The sequence below is a fragment of the Chiloscyllium plagiosum genome, chromosome 11 (assembly GCF_004010195.1).
Source record: "Chiloscyllium plagiosum isolate BGI_BamShark_2017 chromosome 11, ASM401019v2, whole genome shotgun sequence".
Taxonomy (NCBI): domain Eukaryota; kingdom Metazoa; phylum Chordata; class Chondrichthyes; order Orectolobiformes; family Hemiscylliidae; genus Chiloscyllium; species Chiloscyllium plagiosum.
In genome coordinates this window covers 39806869-39825231 of record NC_057720.1, presented here as the reverse complement: position 1 = coordinate 39825231, position 18363 = coordinate 39806869, and the positions used below count along the sequence as shown (strand labels likewise).

The following is an 18363-nucleotide window of genomic DNA, read 5'->3' as shown; positions in this document are numbered from 1 at the left end:
CTAAAGAATATTGAATCATCATGACAGAACCAAATTATCTTTGCAACCTGTTATTCAGTCTATCAGTTCTTCCTGTTGATTACATCATCTAGTCAACATTTAATTTTAAATTATACTGTGATCACGAGGCCAATTAACACTTGCTAATTCACGACTTTATTGCCTGGCTTCTTGGTTGATGATTCAGCAAGAAAGAGAGAATTAATGTACTCACCAGTTTGTGCATAACCTGGTTTATAAATGCAAACATAAACTATATTCATCGGTATCCATCATTATTTTCTCCTTTTTAAAAGGGCAATAAACTGCAGAGGATTTTTCAAGGGGAGGTATGGAGATGACATTAAGCATTGAAATAGATAATGATAAATTATAAAATTAACCATGATAAAATCTAGAGGGTATCAATCCCAGTGTTGTTACTGTATGGGAAGGAAAATTTAGAATGAGCTGAATTGAATGAAAGTAAAGAGATTGCAAGGCTAGCCTGAAGATCATTAGATAATTCAGTCTAGAAGTGGAATTCAGTGGTAGATGGGATGAGTTAGAGCTGTTGTAGGTGGCGTTACAGCAATGAAAATGAGTGTGTTTAGTGATGGAGAGGGTATGGGATTGGAAGCTCTGCATGTAGTGGAGGTGTTGGACTGGGATGGACAAATTTCAAAATCGCACACCACCAGGTTTTAGTCCAATAGGTTTATTTGGAAGCACTGGCCTTTGGAACACTGCTCCTTCATCAGGTGCTGAAAATGTGTTGCTGGAAAGGCGCATCAGGTCAGGCAGCATCCAAGGAGCAGGAGAATCGACGAGGAATTCCTGAAGAAGGGCTCCTGAAGAAGGGCTCATGCCCGAAACGTCGATTCTCCTGCTCCTTGGATGCTGCCTGACCTGGTGCGCCTTTCCAGCAACACATTTTCAGCTCTGATCTCCAGCATCTGCAGTCCTCACTTTCCCCTCCTTCATCAGGTGGTTGTGGAGCAGGACCACAAAACACAGATTTGTGTGCAAAAAAAAAGTAAACCGAAGAGATTGCAAACAACTTGCTTTAATCTGAGACAATGGTTCTGCAGGGTGTGGAGCGAGTCTTGAGAGTTCAGAGTTCATTGTGGGTAATTAAGATGATGGCTTCAGGCTTCTGAATGTTTAATTTAAGAAAGTAGTGGGGTTAACAGAGGTGATGGGGCAACGCAGTGAGTACAATGCTGTGCAGGGTATTTTAAGAATTTAGATGGTAAATTATTTATGTTGTAACATTTCTCCTAACGTCCTCAGCAGATTGCCATTCTTGTTCATCGCTGCAATTCGAAAGTCGTTTCCAAAACGAAAACATTTCCAAACTTTTGCTATTGCTGGGTTTCTTCCCCATCTGTTAAAAATGCCCATCGTTCCCTGCAGTCCTCCTCTACCTTCCTCGGTCCACAGTGCTTCAAAGCAACACGTAGCGGATCCAACCCAGTCAGTGAACAAGATTCTGCTCCTTCCAAAGGAGGCATCTTGCACACACTCTGCAATGCCATGACCGACATTCACTTGTAATTTATCACAGCCGTGGGGAGGGGGGTGTGGTCAGACACGTCACACTATAAAGAATGGAGATCTGAGTCGGGGCAAGTGACTGCAATGAACAATCTGGACTGCGGAGTCTGGGAGTTCGCAGCACATCTACTTCTAAAATAAAGCGGCTGTAATTTCAACAAATCATGCGGAGAGAGCACGCGTGCCGGTCAGCAGCCAGTGTGGGCAGACCTGCACCCTGAGTCCTCCCCAGCCCGTGGGCATCTCACCGGGAATCGCCTCGCATATCGAGAGGTAATTTTTAAAAATTATGTCCCCGTGTTGAAAACGCGTAGACGCCTAATGCATGTTTTAAGTGTTTTTTTTTAACCTGGTATTTATACTTTTTTTTCCTGCTTTAGTCCATGACGCTGCGATTTTAATTTTTTGACCCTTTGTTGGCTGAACTTTTTTTTGCATTTCAAAATTAAGAGCTTCTCTGAAATGTTACAGCGAGTGATTAGTCTCCGCAGACCTGAATGACTGAAGACGGATGTGTTTGGAGATAATTGCAATGGGGAGGAGACGGGGTGGAATTTTTGTCTTGTTGATTTCCATAATAAACCACATATTGTCAGTGTGCTTCATGTACTTCCGTATGAACACCCCTAGTGTCTTGTACAAATAATGCGCATGTATTGATGAGAGTTAACGGAGTGCCTTTGGTTTGTTCTCTCTCTCTCTCTCTCTCTATGGACAGTTCGATTGGATGGCAGAAGGACTTGAGTTGAGAACGTTGAGAAGAACTTTGGGGTTGACTGTCTGAAGCAGAGGGGAGGAGAAAAAAAACCCAATAAGCAAGCAGCAGATGTTGTAAACTTTAACAGTAGTACACAACTTGGGCCTGAACAGATTGAACCGAATGGAGATTACAGCAAGTGGAAGAGCTGGTGTTCTAGCCTGTTGGGGAAACTAACCAGTCTGGAGGCTGACCTTGAGTTCTCTGGAGCCCACAAGCTTCAAATCAATGTCCCACGGCCCTTTTTAAAGTAGGATCAAATTCCTGGAACAGGAGAGCCATGTGTACAGAGGGTTTCCAGTATAGAGCTCTGTTTGAGTACAAGAAGGAGAGAGAAGAAGATATCAATTTATTGCCAGGGGACATTCTCACTGTGAGCAAGTCAGTGCTGTTGACGGCCAGTTATCAAGAGGGGGACGAGAAGAACCCCAAAGGATGGCTAAATGGTGTTAACGAAAGAAACAAAGACAAGGGAGACTTCCCTGGAACCTATGTTGAGTTTGTGGGGCCGGTTTGTATTGTGCCTCCAACTCCTAAAGCAAGACCAAGACCTGTCCCTCCCACACCTGGAGGAGCAGCAGCAGCCAGCCCAGCTCCTGGTAGGTCTCTCTTCAACACCTCGCACAATCACTTATTCAACTTTTTAACATTGATTCTGTTTCCAAGTGCAATTGGTAACAAGAGCTTTAACCCATTAGCCATGGATAAATGGCACTTTGATCAGAACAAAATGGATCAAATAAGTGCTATTTTGAATATTTTCTCATGTACAGGGAGAGCAAGTCATTAGTTATGAAGGTGGGAAATGGCATAAAATACAAAAATGGAACTAATCTAGTTATTTCACCCTTTGACTTTCAAAAATGGGGATGAATTCAACTCTGTTAACTGACACTTGAATTCAAGTTTTAAAATAAACCAATTCATTGCTTTAATCTTTGAAAAGTTTAAGATCAAACTTGATAAGTGATTTTAATAGAGGGTTAATGGGCTGAATTCAGTTTTAAAATTCTGCCATCAGTTTCAGTTGCAGTATATAATCTTAATATATTCACTGTACTTGCAAACAGACATGCCAATGCAATTTAACAGTGGTAAGGCTGCTAAATCTATTCAATCTCTGCTTGCTTACCAGAGCAAAATGTCATTTACGTGATGCAAAGAAAGCCCCATTAATTGCATTGATATTGGGCCATGATAATGTAACTTGGAAGAAGACTGCGTTATTATATGCTGTATAAAAGGAGTATTGTTTTTTACTCCTCGGACATGGTGTTCTTTAAGAGAATGCAAAATTCAAATTTACACTGCACATCCATTTGTCATTTTAGTTAAAACAGTTGCAATGACTTGACATTTTTTTTCAAAGCTCAGAGAACAGTACATAGACGGAACCATTAAGTAATCAGGGTGTTGGTTGTGAGTCTTATAGTTTATAACAGAACGGTCTTGTTTTGTGTTCCACAGTTTCAGATATTTGTAGGAAGTTCAATAAATCATAAGGTTGCAGTTCGTGTTCTATTATACGATCAAATCAAAGCTTAAATGCTTTGGCAAGATGTTCTCTTTTTTTTTTACAACAGAACAACACAGTTTTACATTTGATGCATTTACAAAAAGCATTAATGTTAAAATCCAGTGTCAGTTTTAAAGGAAAAAGTGTTTTCGTCAATGAAAATCAATTGCATTATTTGAGGTTTAAACTGTTAGAAAACGACGACAACAGACTCAGGACCACACCGGTCCTTTCAGCAGAAAATGCAATGAAGTACTTAAAAAAAAAACTACCCAAAATTTTTTAAATATATCTGCAAATAATCTCCTCTCATTGGAGGATATCTTGTGCAAAAGCAATTTTTGATTTCCTTTTTGTGTTTTGCTATAGCCCCTTCAACAACTATTAGCTGTGGGACATTTTGTGTCAATCTTAGCGATAATAAGCTCCCCCCCCCAACACAATTCAATGAGTGTGAAGCATTAAGCAAAGTTGACTAATTTTATTCTGTTATAAATGTGACATTGTATTGCAGGTACAAACTGTACATCCAAGTGTTAAATAAAATAGTTTGTTGATTGTAAATGAAAATATATGGTTTCATGGAGTTCAAGTCCAAAATGAAGGTGAGTTGAACAGCCCTTTGGGAGAAAGTGCTGCATGGTGGAGCTGAGTTTTGGGAACACTTTCATGTGAAACAAATTAAAGGCAAGCTTTTGATTTTAATCTATCTAACGATAAGCAGCCACTGTGAAAAATTATACCAACTTTTTATGCCATAATTACCAAGTCATGGTTGCAATAAATGTTGTGTGCTTTCAATAAAAGTAAGGCTGCATATTGGCAACAGAATGTTCACTAGTAGTTTTTATTTAGCAAAATTACTACTACAGTATAAAATACAAAGTTCAAACTTGTTTGAACATCAATGCAAGCATCTCATTTTCTTCATGCCTAAAATGAGGGCAACAAGAACTTATGAATGAAACAAATTCCAGAAGCTTTCCAATCTCGGAGGGTTGCTCATAACTTGAGATGATTAAGTGAGATTTATAGAGAATACTTTGATCAATGATATTTGAAAGTAAGCATTATTTTGTACAATTGCCATGAAGTTGGACAGATTAAAAATTTGGAAAGATGGTGAAAATTTAGTAATCCTGAATGTGATTAGCGTAGACTTGTGCTAAAGATAGTGCTTCACATTGCATTGCGATTAGAAGCTCGCATAAGTAACATCCATTACACGTGAAAGTGGAGATGCTCATATTTCAAGAATGTTTATCTTTATATTCAGTGTCAAGATGTTTTATAATTATTTATAAATGGTCTTGTTATAATTGGAGGAAGAAAGACTTGTTATGTGGAAACATGTTGCATTGTTTTTTTTCCATACCTATAAAATGGAAATCCTTTCTGGCTTAAAATTTTGAAGAAAAACTCAAATTAAGATTTGTAAATGTCAGAGGATAGCTCTCCCTGATTTATATGTAATTGTTTGTGAATGAATTACTCAGCCTTTCTCTTAGCTGAAAGCTGACCTTATGCTTACATTTAATTTTAATGTGAATTCTTGTGGAAAAATATCAATTAATAAAATCTTTTTAGTGTTTTCATCTGCTGAAGCTTTCAGGCTTTCCTTAATAACCATGTATATTTCTTTAAAAAAAAAGCTACCCTACACTCAATTTTGTCTCCAATTAGAAATATATAATGCTCTACAAAGTATCAGTTCAGCAATTCTTTATTTGCATGTTTTCGTTCGGAAGGGTAAATGCCTTTTGGAGAGGCGTTTGTACTGATCTTTCACAATGGTCAATAAAGCTGAACTGAAGACCGTGCAAATGCCTTTTTATTTAGCATCAGCATTTTAGTACCAAGCTTTGAAGAATCAAATAAGGGATAGAACAATTTTGAAAATGTGACTGTGTGCCATTATCAAACGAGAAGTACGTTTACCTATTCATTAGGGAGTGTATATGTTACCATTTTGAGTGCTGTGCGTTAGGGTTAGATCTTCCACACTCAATCAAGTGGATTTCTTCTCCACTTTGAATCATTTTCAGTAGATAAGCAGAAATAATGCCTCTTCTGCAGATTTTGTTTTTTCCCCGATTTTAAAGTTGTAGATTCACTGTCATCTGGGACGTATGTTGAAAGTAGATTTAAAACCTATTGTTTAAAAAATAAACTATGCTTACAGTTATGATTTCTTATAGTAATTATATTGAAGGCTTCTATCTTCTGTTTCCTGTAGGCTAATTCCTGTTAACTCTGTAAATTCAAATGGTGGAATGATTTTACTAACTTTGACTTTTCTGAAGAAAAAATGATTTTTTCAGATTAATGTTATAGGGAGCAAGATTTGAAATTGTTTTGGATTTGAAACCATTCAGATCAAATAATTCAAAATATGGCAAATTCTGTTTAATTTGAGTTTTGTTTGCTATAGCTGAAGTTTAAGCAGTCAAGTATACATAAGTGACCATATTTTTATAAAACCTGATCTGTATTTCTGAATTATTTTTCTGTATTTTTTCAAACTCAACTACTTTATGAATGCTTTCTGTAGTTTATATTTAATGCTTTTGTGAAAATAAAGATGATAGTTCAAGTCACTTATCTGTTGCACCCTAATTTTCTTAAGCAATTATAAAGAATACTACAGTGGTGTATGTAACACATATATGCTGCCAGGATATGGGCTTAATAAATTGAGAAACAGCTATAATTCACTTCTTTCTTTGTCATTTGCAAGTTTGTGTGGGTGAGATTTTAACCCCCCCCCCCCTCAAAACCCCATTGAACTGCACAAAGTTAAAATTGGGCCCATGTAAAAGCATCAACAGTTGCAATAAAATAAAGCAAATAACTGGAGATATGAACCAAACAAGAACACAAATTGCTGTTGTAACTCATCAGGTCTGGCAGCACCTGTAGGAGGAAAGCAGGGTTAACATTTTGAGTCTAGTGAGACTTCATCTTCAGTATTGAAAACCACATTTTCCTACTGCTAACAGTTCTGATGAAGTTGGGGGTGGGAATGTTGAAGGGGAGATAAGTGGATACGTGGAGATCAAGCCCAAAAAGAGAGATAGGAGAAGGTTAGGAAACAAAGAAATAATGGATTTTAGGGCAGGACAGAAGGGAAGCTGAAGTGATAACAAGGTATTTTATTGAATGCTAAAAGCTGATTAGATTAGATTACTTAGTGTGGAAACAGACCCTTCGGCCCAACAAGTCCACACCAACCTGCCACCCACCCATACACTTACCCCTTCACCTAACACTATGGGCAACTTAGCATGGCCAATTCACCTGAAGAAGGGCTTATGCCCAAAATGTCGATTCTCCTGCTCCTTGGATGCTACCTGACCTGCTGCGCTTTTCCAGCAACACATTTTTCAGCTGTCGTCTCCAGTCCTCACTTTCTCCCGATTCACCTGGCCTACACATCTTTGGACTGTGGGAGGAAACCGGAGCATCCGGAGGAAACCCACGCAGACACTGGGAGAATGTGCAAACTCCACACAGACAATTGCCTGAGGTGGGAATTGAACCTGAGTCTCTGGCGCGGTGAGGCAGCGGTGCTGACCACTGCCGCCCATTAATTGCTGCTGGCTCCCCAAGCAGCAAATGAGATGTTGTTGTTCTTCAAACTTGTGCTGAAGCTGACTCTCATTTTTTTTTTTCTGGGCAGAGCATAGGTGTTGTGCAAAGCGATTACCCAGTTTGTGTTTTGACTCCCCAGTGTGGAGGAGACCACACGGTGAACAGTGAGTACAGTAGGCCGTGGCAATGACTGTCTTTTTCACAAGAGCAGCTACTCAGCTTAACTTGACTTTCAATCATGTATAGTCCTTTTGATCGATGTTTTGGGCATGAGCCCTTCAGAAGAAGAATAATCCTGAAGAAGGGGCTCATGCCTGAAATGTCGATTCTCCTGCTCCTTAGATGCTGCCTGACCTGCTGCGCTTTTCCAGCAACACATTTTCAGCTCTGATCTCCAGCATCTGCAGTCCTCACTTTCTCCTAGTCCTTTTGATAGTCAGTCTTTCCCCTGGGGTAAAAACGTCAATTACTATGGGAGATGAGTTTAAGGTGTAAGTTTGAAGGAAATATTAAAATAAAGTTTTTTTTTTTTTTTAAGAGTGGCAAGTACCTGGGATGTGCTGCCAGAGGAGGTGGTGAAGGTAGCTACAATAACAAAGTTTTTAAGAGGCATTTTGATAGAATAGGCAGGGAATCAAGGTTTATAGAGTATGTAGAGGCGAAAGATTTTTGGTTTAGAAAGACATCCTGTATTATTGCAGTCTTGGTTGGCTGAAGTGCCTGTTCCTGTGCTCTACTGTTCTTTGTTCTTTAATAGAGTATTTTATAGTTTTGAAAACACAAAATACTTCACTCAAGGGCCATTTAAAGTTTCTGTAATATAATGTGCTGCCAGCTAGCTATCTGCCAATGTTGCCTTGAGTTGGCTGCTATGAGACAAAGACCATAAATCTGACTGGGAAGAAAGAGCTCAAATGATCTAATAGTGGCAGAGTATCAGGTAGTGAATTCCCAGGTGAATCGATGGGGAAGAAGTACTTGGTGGGTGAGGACGAGAGGAGTGGCCAAGTATCACTGTCAGGGAGTGAAGAGTTAGATTTTCATTCTGAAGTTGGTCCCGTGATCTTAGGATCACATTTCCCCCCCCCCCCCCCCAAAGTCTGAACCCACACTAAGTGCCTGGCACAATTTTCAAGAAAATGGTCAATTTGTAGGCAGATATATCACTTCCTTCCATTTAACAATGACATTGTAGGATGCCCTTCTACATTGAAATATCAGCAGCTCCAATGTGGAACAACCTCTGATGGCTAGCAATGATGAAGTCTGATTAAGGAGAGTGGGAACCATCCAAACCCATGTCCAGTTTCATTCGGAAGGACAAGGGCAGCAGATGCATGGGACCATTGCCACGACCAAATTCCTCTCCAAGCCATACTGCATCCTGATATGGAAATATATCGCTGTTCATTTAGCCTCACTCTCAAAATCCTGGAACTGCCTTCCTATAATGGCTTTGTAAGTCTACTCACACCAAATAGATTTTAGCAATCCAAGAAAGTTGCTTGCCCTTTCAAGGGCAGCTAGGGATGGCCAGTAAATGCTGGCTAGCCAGCAATGCCCACATCTCATCAAATTGTAAACCAAGGATGAAGCGTCAACTGAAGAATGTTCAAAATCTTGAAATGCGAACAGCTGCCTGACTCTTAATGGGGAGGGGAAACCTTTTCAGAGAGTGGCCTTTGGGCATGGCTGTAGCTGTTGTGCAGTTGGGGCCTAACCTTAAGTGCTGCCTACCCACCACCTACCAACAGCAGGCTGCATCTGTCATCAGCTGGCATACAATCTCAACAGGAGCCACGTGCTGACTGAAAAGTTCCAGTTGGTGCCAGGACACAGGTCCATTAATTAGCTTAAATATTTCCCCAAATACCAGTTAAGTATTAGCCTCTGCTATTCCCAAGCTACTCCCAGCAAAGCAGCCCTACCCCTTACTTATCTCTCCGCCTCCTTTTTGACACTGACCCTCCAGCATCAGCAGTCCTCACTTTCTCTTAGTAAGAAAGAATTGTGTACCTGCAGCTTAAATTATTTTTTCTATGCCAGGTCTGGTCTGAAATTGGTTTAAAATCTCACAACACCAGATTATAGTGCAACAGGTTTATTTGAAAGCACTAGCTTTTGGAGTGCTGCTCCTTCAGGTTGCTGTCACTAACTTTCGAAAGAAGCTCGTGCTTCCAAATAAACCTGTTGGACTATAACCTGATGTGTTGATTTTTACCCTTGTCCACCCCAGTCCAACATTGGCTCCTCCACATCATGGTCTGAAATTGTCAGATCTACTCTGAAATTGTGAGCTCGTTAGAGGATGTGGCAGCTTTTTCTTTTCTTGAAACTAGAAGATCAAAAATACTCTGGCAAATTATGCATGTCAGGTGAATATGTCAAATGATACATAAGCCAAATAAGTAATGTGAGAGAAGTGAAGAGGAAAATGAGATCAACTGAGAGAGAATAGCAGAATGGCAGATAGCATAAAAGAACCAAAAAATCATCTATTAGCATGCAAGTTGTGAGGGAAGGTGACATCTGAAAAAAGGAGAGATATGCTTTGGAGCGCGGGGCACAGCTAGCCTCCTTTAAAGAGTACTTTTGCATCCATATTTATAGCTTGGCATTCTAGGTTTATAAATAAAATTGAGTGAGATCGTGGATATGTCAGTTTCCAACACACCCGGGGGAATGCAAAGGGATCAGGGAGGGGTGACGTTATTCAAGAAAGTGCATTTAAAACACTCCTGGAAAGTACAGACCTGTCAGTTGAACATCAGTTGTGGTCAAGGATTTACAATCATCAGGCTAAAATAAATCACTTGTGACTTAAGTTAATTAAGGAAAACAAGACAGATTTGTAAAAGGCTGATTGTGCTTGGCCAATCAAGCTGAATTTTATTAATGATACAAGAGAATGTTGATGAAAGGTATGTAATGGATGTTGCCTATAAAGATGTTTAGAGAAATGTTTGGTGTAGTACTGGATCAACAAATTGCTCAAAAAGCTGAAGCTAGTGGGAAAGAAGGATCAGTGTCAGCTTGGATTAAAATATTGACAAAACAGTGAGTTGTGAAATTTTGTTCTCAGACTGGAGGATGTTAGATAATGGAGTTCATCAGGGTCAGTGGCTGGATTACTGCTATATTATGAGGTACTGGACTAAAATTGGAGTAAAATATTAACATTTGCCAATATCATCAAGGTTGCGGATTTGGCTAGCATCAAGAATAATATTAATTGGTTGCAACAGAAATAGACTAGCATAATGGGCAGATATGTGGCAGATGGAATTTAATACAGGGAAGTGTGAGGTTGATGTATTTTAACAGATTGGTTAGGGAAAGGCAGTGTAATCTTAAAGGCCTGAATCTATTGTGTACGCAGGATCACTTGGGCCTCTGATTTGGATTGCAGCCGCAGGAATGTGACCGCTGCCTTTAATTAGATGGCCAATCCAGAGACTGAGAGTTGGGAGCCTACCTCCCAGAAGAACACACCGGTGGGGATGTTGCCTGGTCAAGACCCAGCAATGGTTCAGTCCCTCCATTAATTTTAAATGAATGGGATACCACCCTATGATTATTTGTTAGTTTTCTCGTTTAGGTTCTGGCCAGGCTTCAGTGAAACACTGAAAGATATATTTGAAAATAATTACTGTGCATATTACAGATTTATAATGAAAAAGGTTCCCTTTTTTGTCTAATTCACTCTGTGGGTTTGCAAGGTGCCATTCCTGACTTGGAGATGGGTCTAAGTGGAGTCAGAATAGAAATGTATTAACAGCTTAACACTGTAAAGTTTACAGGAATGTCTATGTTTTGCAGGGAATTGGGTACAATATGGGTTCTGAAGTATAAAGAGACAAAATTGCAAGTCTGGTGTAACACTGTTTTATATTCAGTTAAATGATAGTTCAATGTGTTTGCAAAATGTAAAACAGTGTTGAGAATGAGCTTAATAGATTGTACGTTGTTTTTTTTTCACTTTACCTTGACTATGACGGAGTAAGAACTGCAACACATTCCTGCATCTGACTTCCAAAATGTTCTAATTTCAAAGCTAATGTCCTTGCTGTAGACTTTCTTGAATCTTTTCCTGCAATCATCAGACAATAATCATAAGCTTTTTTTTAAAAAAAACAACTGCCAACGTGCAAAGGTGAAGGCTGATCTGAGGCTTGAGAACAATAATCACTGGAAATCAAGAGCTATAACTACAGATTGAAAAGAGTTTAATTTTCTGGTTTATTTGGGGTAAAACTGCCCAAGCTACAAATAAAGATAAGTAATTGTTATTGTTCAGATTCATTACTGATGTCTGACATCTTGCAGCTTTTCAAATCTGAGCCTAAGTTGGACAACCAAGTGCCAGCACTGCATTAGGTGGATGGCCTTGAATCCTGTGGGAAATTTTCATAGGCCATATTTATTCATAATATGATGAATAGATCTGATTTGACTGACCACAGACAAATAACTCTTTGAAATTCCATTTGTGGAGGAGATATAAAGTCCTTGCATGGAGAGTTGAGGTCAAATCCTGGAAGCTCTAGTTTTGGACACTTACTCGGTCTTTTATTATTCATGCTCCGATCCCCTCATGAAATCAGAGCCGTTACCACCTCCTGCACTGTTTAACACAATGGTGGTATTGAGGTAGCAGATCACACCACTCTATATAGATAATGCATAAAGATTCACAAGATTTATTATAGAATGTAGCAACGTGCCAAATTCATTACTTTGCTTGTAATAAACTTGAAAGGCTATCACATCCAATGGGCGAAAGACATGCTAAATGACACCTTATTTTAACATTTTACCTTCCTGCTGTATTTATCGGCTGGCAGGATACCAGAAAGACTTTTTAAGTTTTATATAGCAACAACTGTTGGGTATAATTTGATTTTTTTTCATTCTGCAAAGACTGATTTTAACTAATGCAATTCAATCCTTTCTCTGCTGTATTTAATGAGCTTGAATAAGTGATTTTGTTTGAGTGCAGAATTTGATTAATGAGACTATTCCTCCTTAGAAGTCTTTCTTCCTGACATCGGATTCGGAGCATTTTATGGAAATGATTGGAGATGTTTTCTTTTGTCTACTTGTAAAATCTGACTAGCAAATTTTATGAAACTTAATCCTAGCTATCTTATGCAAGTAATGCAGGCAGTTAACACGCTATAATGCCATCACGAGACTTGGGTTACATTATAAACAGCAAGATGTGTTCAAAACTTTTGGTCCTTGAATTGTGTTACTTTTCTGTAGGTACAGGGAATTGGAATGATGATAATATGAATTCATATCAGAAACCTCAACTGAAATGTTTGTTTTGAAGATATACAATGTATTAACCTTTTAAATTGTAACTTGCAATGCCTCATAACTGGTTTGACAGTGTGTCCAAGTAGATACTTGTCAGTGTCTTGACTATCCTGGCACATTGATTCTGCTCTGAGGAACTGTGTGCACAACATGGATGATAATAATAACAACTTGCCTGTGCATTTCTTAGAAGAGGCAATCTGCTTTTGTTCATTAGGTCTCAATCAAAATTCTAATTTTCTCATTACCGAAGAAGTGTAGAAGGATCATTCTAATTCCGCAGATTTTTCACATTTATAAATATTAACATAATGTTTTCTCCTATGACGTGCGTTTGTTGTACCAGTTGGAATCTGTTACTTGACTTACTCTTTTTAAAAACAAATTACAGTTGGTTTGTTACTACCATCCACTGTTAGCAGTTACATGTGTTTTAAATTAAAGGTATGTGTTACACTTACCGTAGACAAAAGTATTGCCAAATAAAAAAATTGAAATATATCCTTGTTGTTATAGTAATTGTTTTTAAATCTTTCTCATTTATTACAAAGTGCAGACTTCAAATTCAAACAAGCAGTAACCTAGTTTGACTGTTCCATTTTACATACACTGCAGCTAGAAACTTCATGATCAAAGGCATTGCTACCGCAAAATTCCTTTACTATTTGTTATTTCAGGACTTGCAGGACTTTAAGAGAATTAAAGCAAATCTTTGAAATGTTATTTGAAATTCATGGGGTTTTTGTCTTTATTAGTAAAGAAATAAAAACAGGAAACCAAGTGCCTTATTGCTGACCTGGTTTGTGAGTTTATAAATTCACATAGGAGAATAGTGAATGTAAAATCTCTCTCTTCATGTGTACTAATTTTAAAATTGATATTCTAGACTTTTTTTATAATTCAGTAAATATTGAGACACTTGGGAATCAGGTAAATAAATGTGATGATAATTCAATTCAAAACTGAGTTAAATTATCCTTGACTGACCACAAATAATTATTCCACAGCAATGGTCATTGACTTTGAATGAATGATGAACAAACACCTCAGGATTTGAGCGAGCTGAAACAGAAACCCGTAAAGCTCATAAATAGTGGGGAAGAAAAACCTGATTCACATTTATTTGTTCAAACGTGAATCAAGCAGCAACGTCATCTATTAAAGATAAAGCAGACTCACTTGAGTGCATTCAGAACACTTTGAGCATAGAAGATTCCAGAAAGTTCAGCAATTAGGAATTTAATTGTGCCCTGGTGAAAAGAGGTTATGTAAGTGTGTTTCTTACTGATTAAAAATACTGTTTACAGTTCCAAAGTGATAGATCAATGATATGTTACATCACATTAACTAGTATTAATTTTGTATTTGGAATAAGCATATGGTTATAATCACTTCATAATTTTATTTAGATTCTCTAAGTGGCTTGATAAAATACCCAACTGGATGTGATTTTTGTGAATTGAAAGGCGAGTAAAGCAATTAAAATTCGGGGTTTTGAATTTCTGAAACTGTTTGATTTGGTACCAGAGTACCTGTACCAAACTCGATTTTATCTTTTCTGATCTGCAGAGGTAGGTGAGACATTTAACAACATCCTTGTTATTGAGCCTTTTGACCTCTTTAAGTAGTCAATTAATAACCACTGAAGTGTCTATTTCTGCACCCAATCCCATCCTGCCCAGCTTTTATATCCAAGGTTGGAGGAGACTCAGCCTAATTGAAATGCCTGGCATCTGTAACTGCACAGGCTGGTGTTGGCGAAGGTAGAGGAATCTTCCTTTGTATCTACCAAGTCAATGGGATGCACCCCACTCTTAGGTCAACCTTCCTGAACCTGGTTTTGATCTTGGCCCACTACTCTTTTATCTCGTCTGGTTGCGACCCCTGACATTACACTTACCTGGGCTTCGTGGTGTAGTGAGGGTAATCCCATCAGTGACTATCACTTCTCCCTGGCCCTGTTAAGATTGCAGAAGTGCCTGCCATCTGATTAGTCAGCAGCTCCCGAAAATACGACAGTATCCAGAGAAAAGGACAGATGCCTTGCTGTTCCTAGCATGGAAATTCTCACTATTCTTCATCATTTCTCTCATTTTTGGAAGTGAATTGAGGTTAGGGACAGTTGAACTTTGAACAGCTTCATGTTTTTAACAGAAGGAAACAAACACACAGATTGTTGTTGGAAGTGGCCTAGAAGATAATGCAATTTAATTCCTAACCTAAGGAATGCTAGATGATTCAACACTGTATATTACCATGCCCAGAGTTGGCAGCTGATTGGAAGTTGAGTTGGACAATCGAGGGAGGACTGATGCTAACTAGCTAACAGAGAGTATTTATTAAAGCAAAGAAGTGAAGACATTGGTTCTGAGTGATTTTGGAAGCTTCAGGAGTGGTTGCTGCTTGTTTTAAAACTCTCTCTCATTCTCTGTCCAGTTAGAGTTGTTGAATATTCTGAGAAAAGAGTCTGAGTTTGTAATAAATAAGTAAACAATTCTGGAAGTCCACTGAAATTGTTTATATCCACAAATGACTTTGAAATTAGATGTATAGTTATGTGCCATGAATAACTGCTTATCTAAGGATTGTATGAAGTCTTGGCAGCCACTATTTGAAAATGACTTGATTGCCAAATTACAATTCTTTTTGTAATTTATCCCTTTACCCAGTCTGTCTGTGAGTGGGGTCATGATCAAAGAAAATTGGGTTTAAATCATAAGTATTAAGTAGATTACCTTGTTTAGCTTTGTCCTGCTAAGATTGCAGTATTAATAATAAGTTAAGTTTTGTTTAAGTTATAAACATGGTGCCCAAGATCTGTTAGTTGTAGAGTCTGGTAGGAACAAATTGAAATTTTTGAGGGTTATTTAATGTTTTATTAGTTTCACTGTTGCAAATCCAGTGATAGTATGGCTGACTTGGTTTGGCTTGCTTTCTCTGTGTCATAGCACTAGCATGGAATCACTGTGGGGCAATCATCAGGATTAGAGTGACATGTGGGTTAGTGTGTATGTGGACCCACAGTGTCCTGTGAAATTGCTGATTTTTGTCAAATTGTTTCATGGCTGTCCCAAGCTCTTGTTCACAAAGTATGATACTTGCACAATTCATTGCAATTGGGGGTTATAGTGAAGTGTTTGATTTGCTTATTTGGTAAAGAATTTATGTCCAAGTCAAACGAATGAGTACATTGGACTGATTAATAGTACCTTCCATATTGAGTTCTTTTTTATTTGGTTCTCTTTAGACCTAATTTGTGAAAGGGCAGGGAATGCGGGAAACATAGCATTCTGTAATAGGCAAGTATATCTAAATGTATTATATTTGACTAACAAAAATTACTATTTTTATAAAATTCTTGATCCCTGAATGTATAGTGTTTGTGTTGGTATTGTTATATCTACCTGAACCTTTTCTCCTGTCAGTGTTATCTGTGATCTATTTTTCCATCCGTCAGCATTACTTTCGTCTTGTGTAAACCAATCCAGAGGTTCGTGTATGAGATATGTGGAAAGGATTTTCATTAGTGATTGTCTCTTCCATTTCATTGCGCATAGTACATTGGAGAAATGGGCTTGGCAGTCTTAATACCCTCTTTTAAATTCATAATTAACATAATTATAAGTAGTAAAATGGATTGTATATTAGTCGTTAATCTGGACAGTAAGTGAATACATAATCTGTGCAAATGTGCCTTCATTTTGCTCTTCACTGTGACACCAAATTGAATGAAACATTACCTTTAAGGAAAATGAACATTGGAATTACAATCGGCTGAATTTCATAAAATTTTGGATAAGTGTTTAATTTTGCAGAGATTCATTGAGAGCTCCCCCATTCAATTCTTCGCTGCTCACCTTTTTTAAGTCTGCACCCTGCCTCCATAGTGCTGAGCAGTGGCAGAAGTGCTCGCTGTTGCAGGGCACCATATGGTGTTCACACTGCATGTTTAAACATTAGCTGTGCATCATGTGATATGCTGCCAGCCTGTTTTGAAGCAGCATATCCATGGTCTGAAGGAACATGCAGCAATGCAATGAGAAGATTAATCGTTGCTGCACTCCGCAAAACTGTGTCACGATCTTCTTTGTTATCTCTCACTCACTCTGACTCTGACTCTACCACTGCATTCACATGCCACCAAAGCTCATGGTATGCTACTGTCATATTTCATGCATCATCTTCCCTTTAATAGTTCTTATTCTGTCCCGGATTCCCAAACGTCTAAAACTTCCTGGGCACTGCGCTTCCTACTCACTCAGTCAGACACCTCATCAAATTTCTGGACTGAGGAGACCTAGCCTCCTAATTGATCATAATCCCTCTTGGATTAAGGACTGTTCACCTGACTTTCAACCATAGCCATTTAATTGAAGCACATGCAGTGTATTTGCTACATAAACCACTGCTGTGTGTTGTAGGCGTGTAGCATAGTGTTGCATACCATGTCCAACCCCTTAAGTAATCATTGCTGGCAAACATGACGTGCTGTCTAACTCTTGTATGCACGGAAAAGCAAGACAAAGCAAGGAAGAGCTGCAGAAGCTGGAATCTGAACTAAAAACAACAAATGCTGGAGATCATGGCAGGTCTGGCAGCATCTATGGATAGAGAGCAAGCTAACGTTTCGACTCTAGATGACTTCAGCTCTGATGAAGAGTCAAGTTTGGAGGGACAGCATTCATGTTATAGTTTGGAGGGTGGGGGGTTGATGGTGGGGGTAGTGGGTGTAGGAAGACTGCAGCGAGTGACCCAGTAAGTACAAAGTGAGTGAGAGTTAAGAAAGCAAGACAAGAGTCCTAACATGCACCTCTGACAGATGTTATGAGTTAACATAAATGTTTTAAAATCCTTAAATACTTAGGTCAAATATTGCTGGAGAAATTGAGAGTCAAAGTTTGATAATCTCAATCTGGAAGGTAATAAATAACCAAACATCTTCAGCTGCTACATCAATGACCTTTGTTCATCATAAGGTCAGATGTTTGTGCAATTGACAGCAATATTCAGCGCAATTCACGACTTCCCAGATACTGAAGCAACCAATGCCCGAATGCAGCACAACCTGGAGAGTATAACTGCTTCGATCAGCAAGTGATAAATAAGAATCATGCCATACAAATGTGAAGCTATGACCATCTCCAACAAGAGAATCTAACCATCTTTCCTTGACTTGCAATGACATAACCATTGCCGAAATCCCCACTATCAACATCCTGGGAGTTACCATTTACGAGAAACTGAACTGGACTAGCCATATAAACACAGTTGCCATAAGAGCAAGTCAGAAGCTAAAATGCCTGAAATGAGTAACTCACCTTCTGACTCCCCACAGCATGTCCACCATCTATAAAGCATAAGCAGCCATTGAAATGGAATATCTCCCACGTGCCTGGATGGGTGTAGCTCCAACAGCACAAGAAGGTTGACACCATTGCAGGACAAGTCAATGGAGGATGACTATTTGAACGGCCTCCTTTGTACTGTCTGATTCTGGGATAACTAGAATCTTAAAATCTTCTTTGGTTATCCAATTTGTTCTTTTCTTCTGGAGGAATTTCTCAATTGTTTCTCATCTGCAAGCCAGGGGTATGCCTGCTTATCTTTTTGGGTCATATATTAATTACTATTAAACCATATT

General features: G+C 38.6%; 1 protein-coding gene across 3 annotated transcripts in view; it reads left to right on the top strand.

Annotated features, from left to right (window-relative positions):
* The first annotated feature begins 1064 nt into the window (after positions 1-1064).
* The window catches only part of LOC122554316 (phosphatidylinositol 3-kinase regulatory subunit alpha-like), a 475560-nt gene continuing 458261 nt past the window's right edge, over positions 1065-18363 (top strand). For 2 of the 3 annotated variants that reach the window (XM_043699150.1, XM_043699147.1), the window contains exons 1-2: positions 1066-1809; positions 2255-2892. In XM_043699150.1, coding sequence (XP_043555085.1) covers positions 2574-2892 — 319 coding nt within the window. In that variant the 5' untranslated portion in view covers positions 1066-1809; positions 2255-2573. Of the gene's footprint in view, positions 1810-2254; positions 2893-18363 lie in introns of all 3 variants that reach the window. The other variant, XM_043699146.1, reaches the window with a different exon arrangement.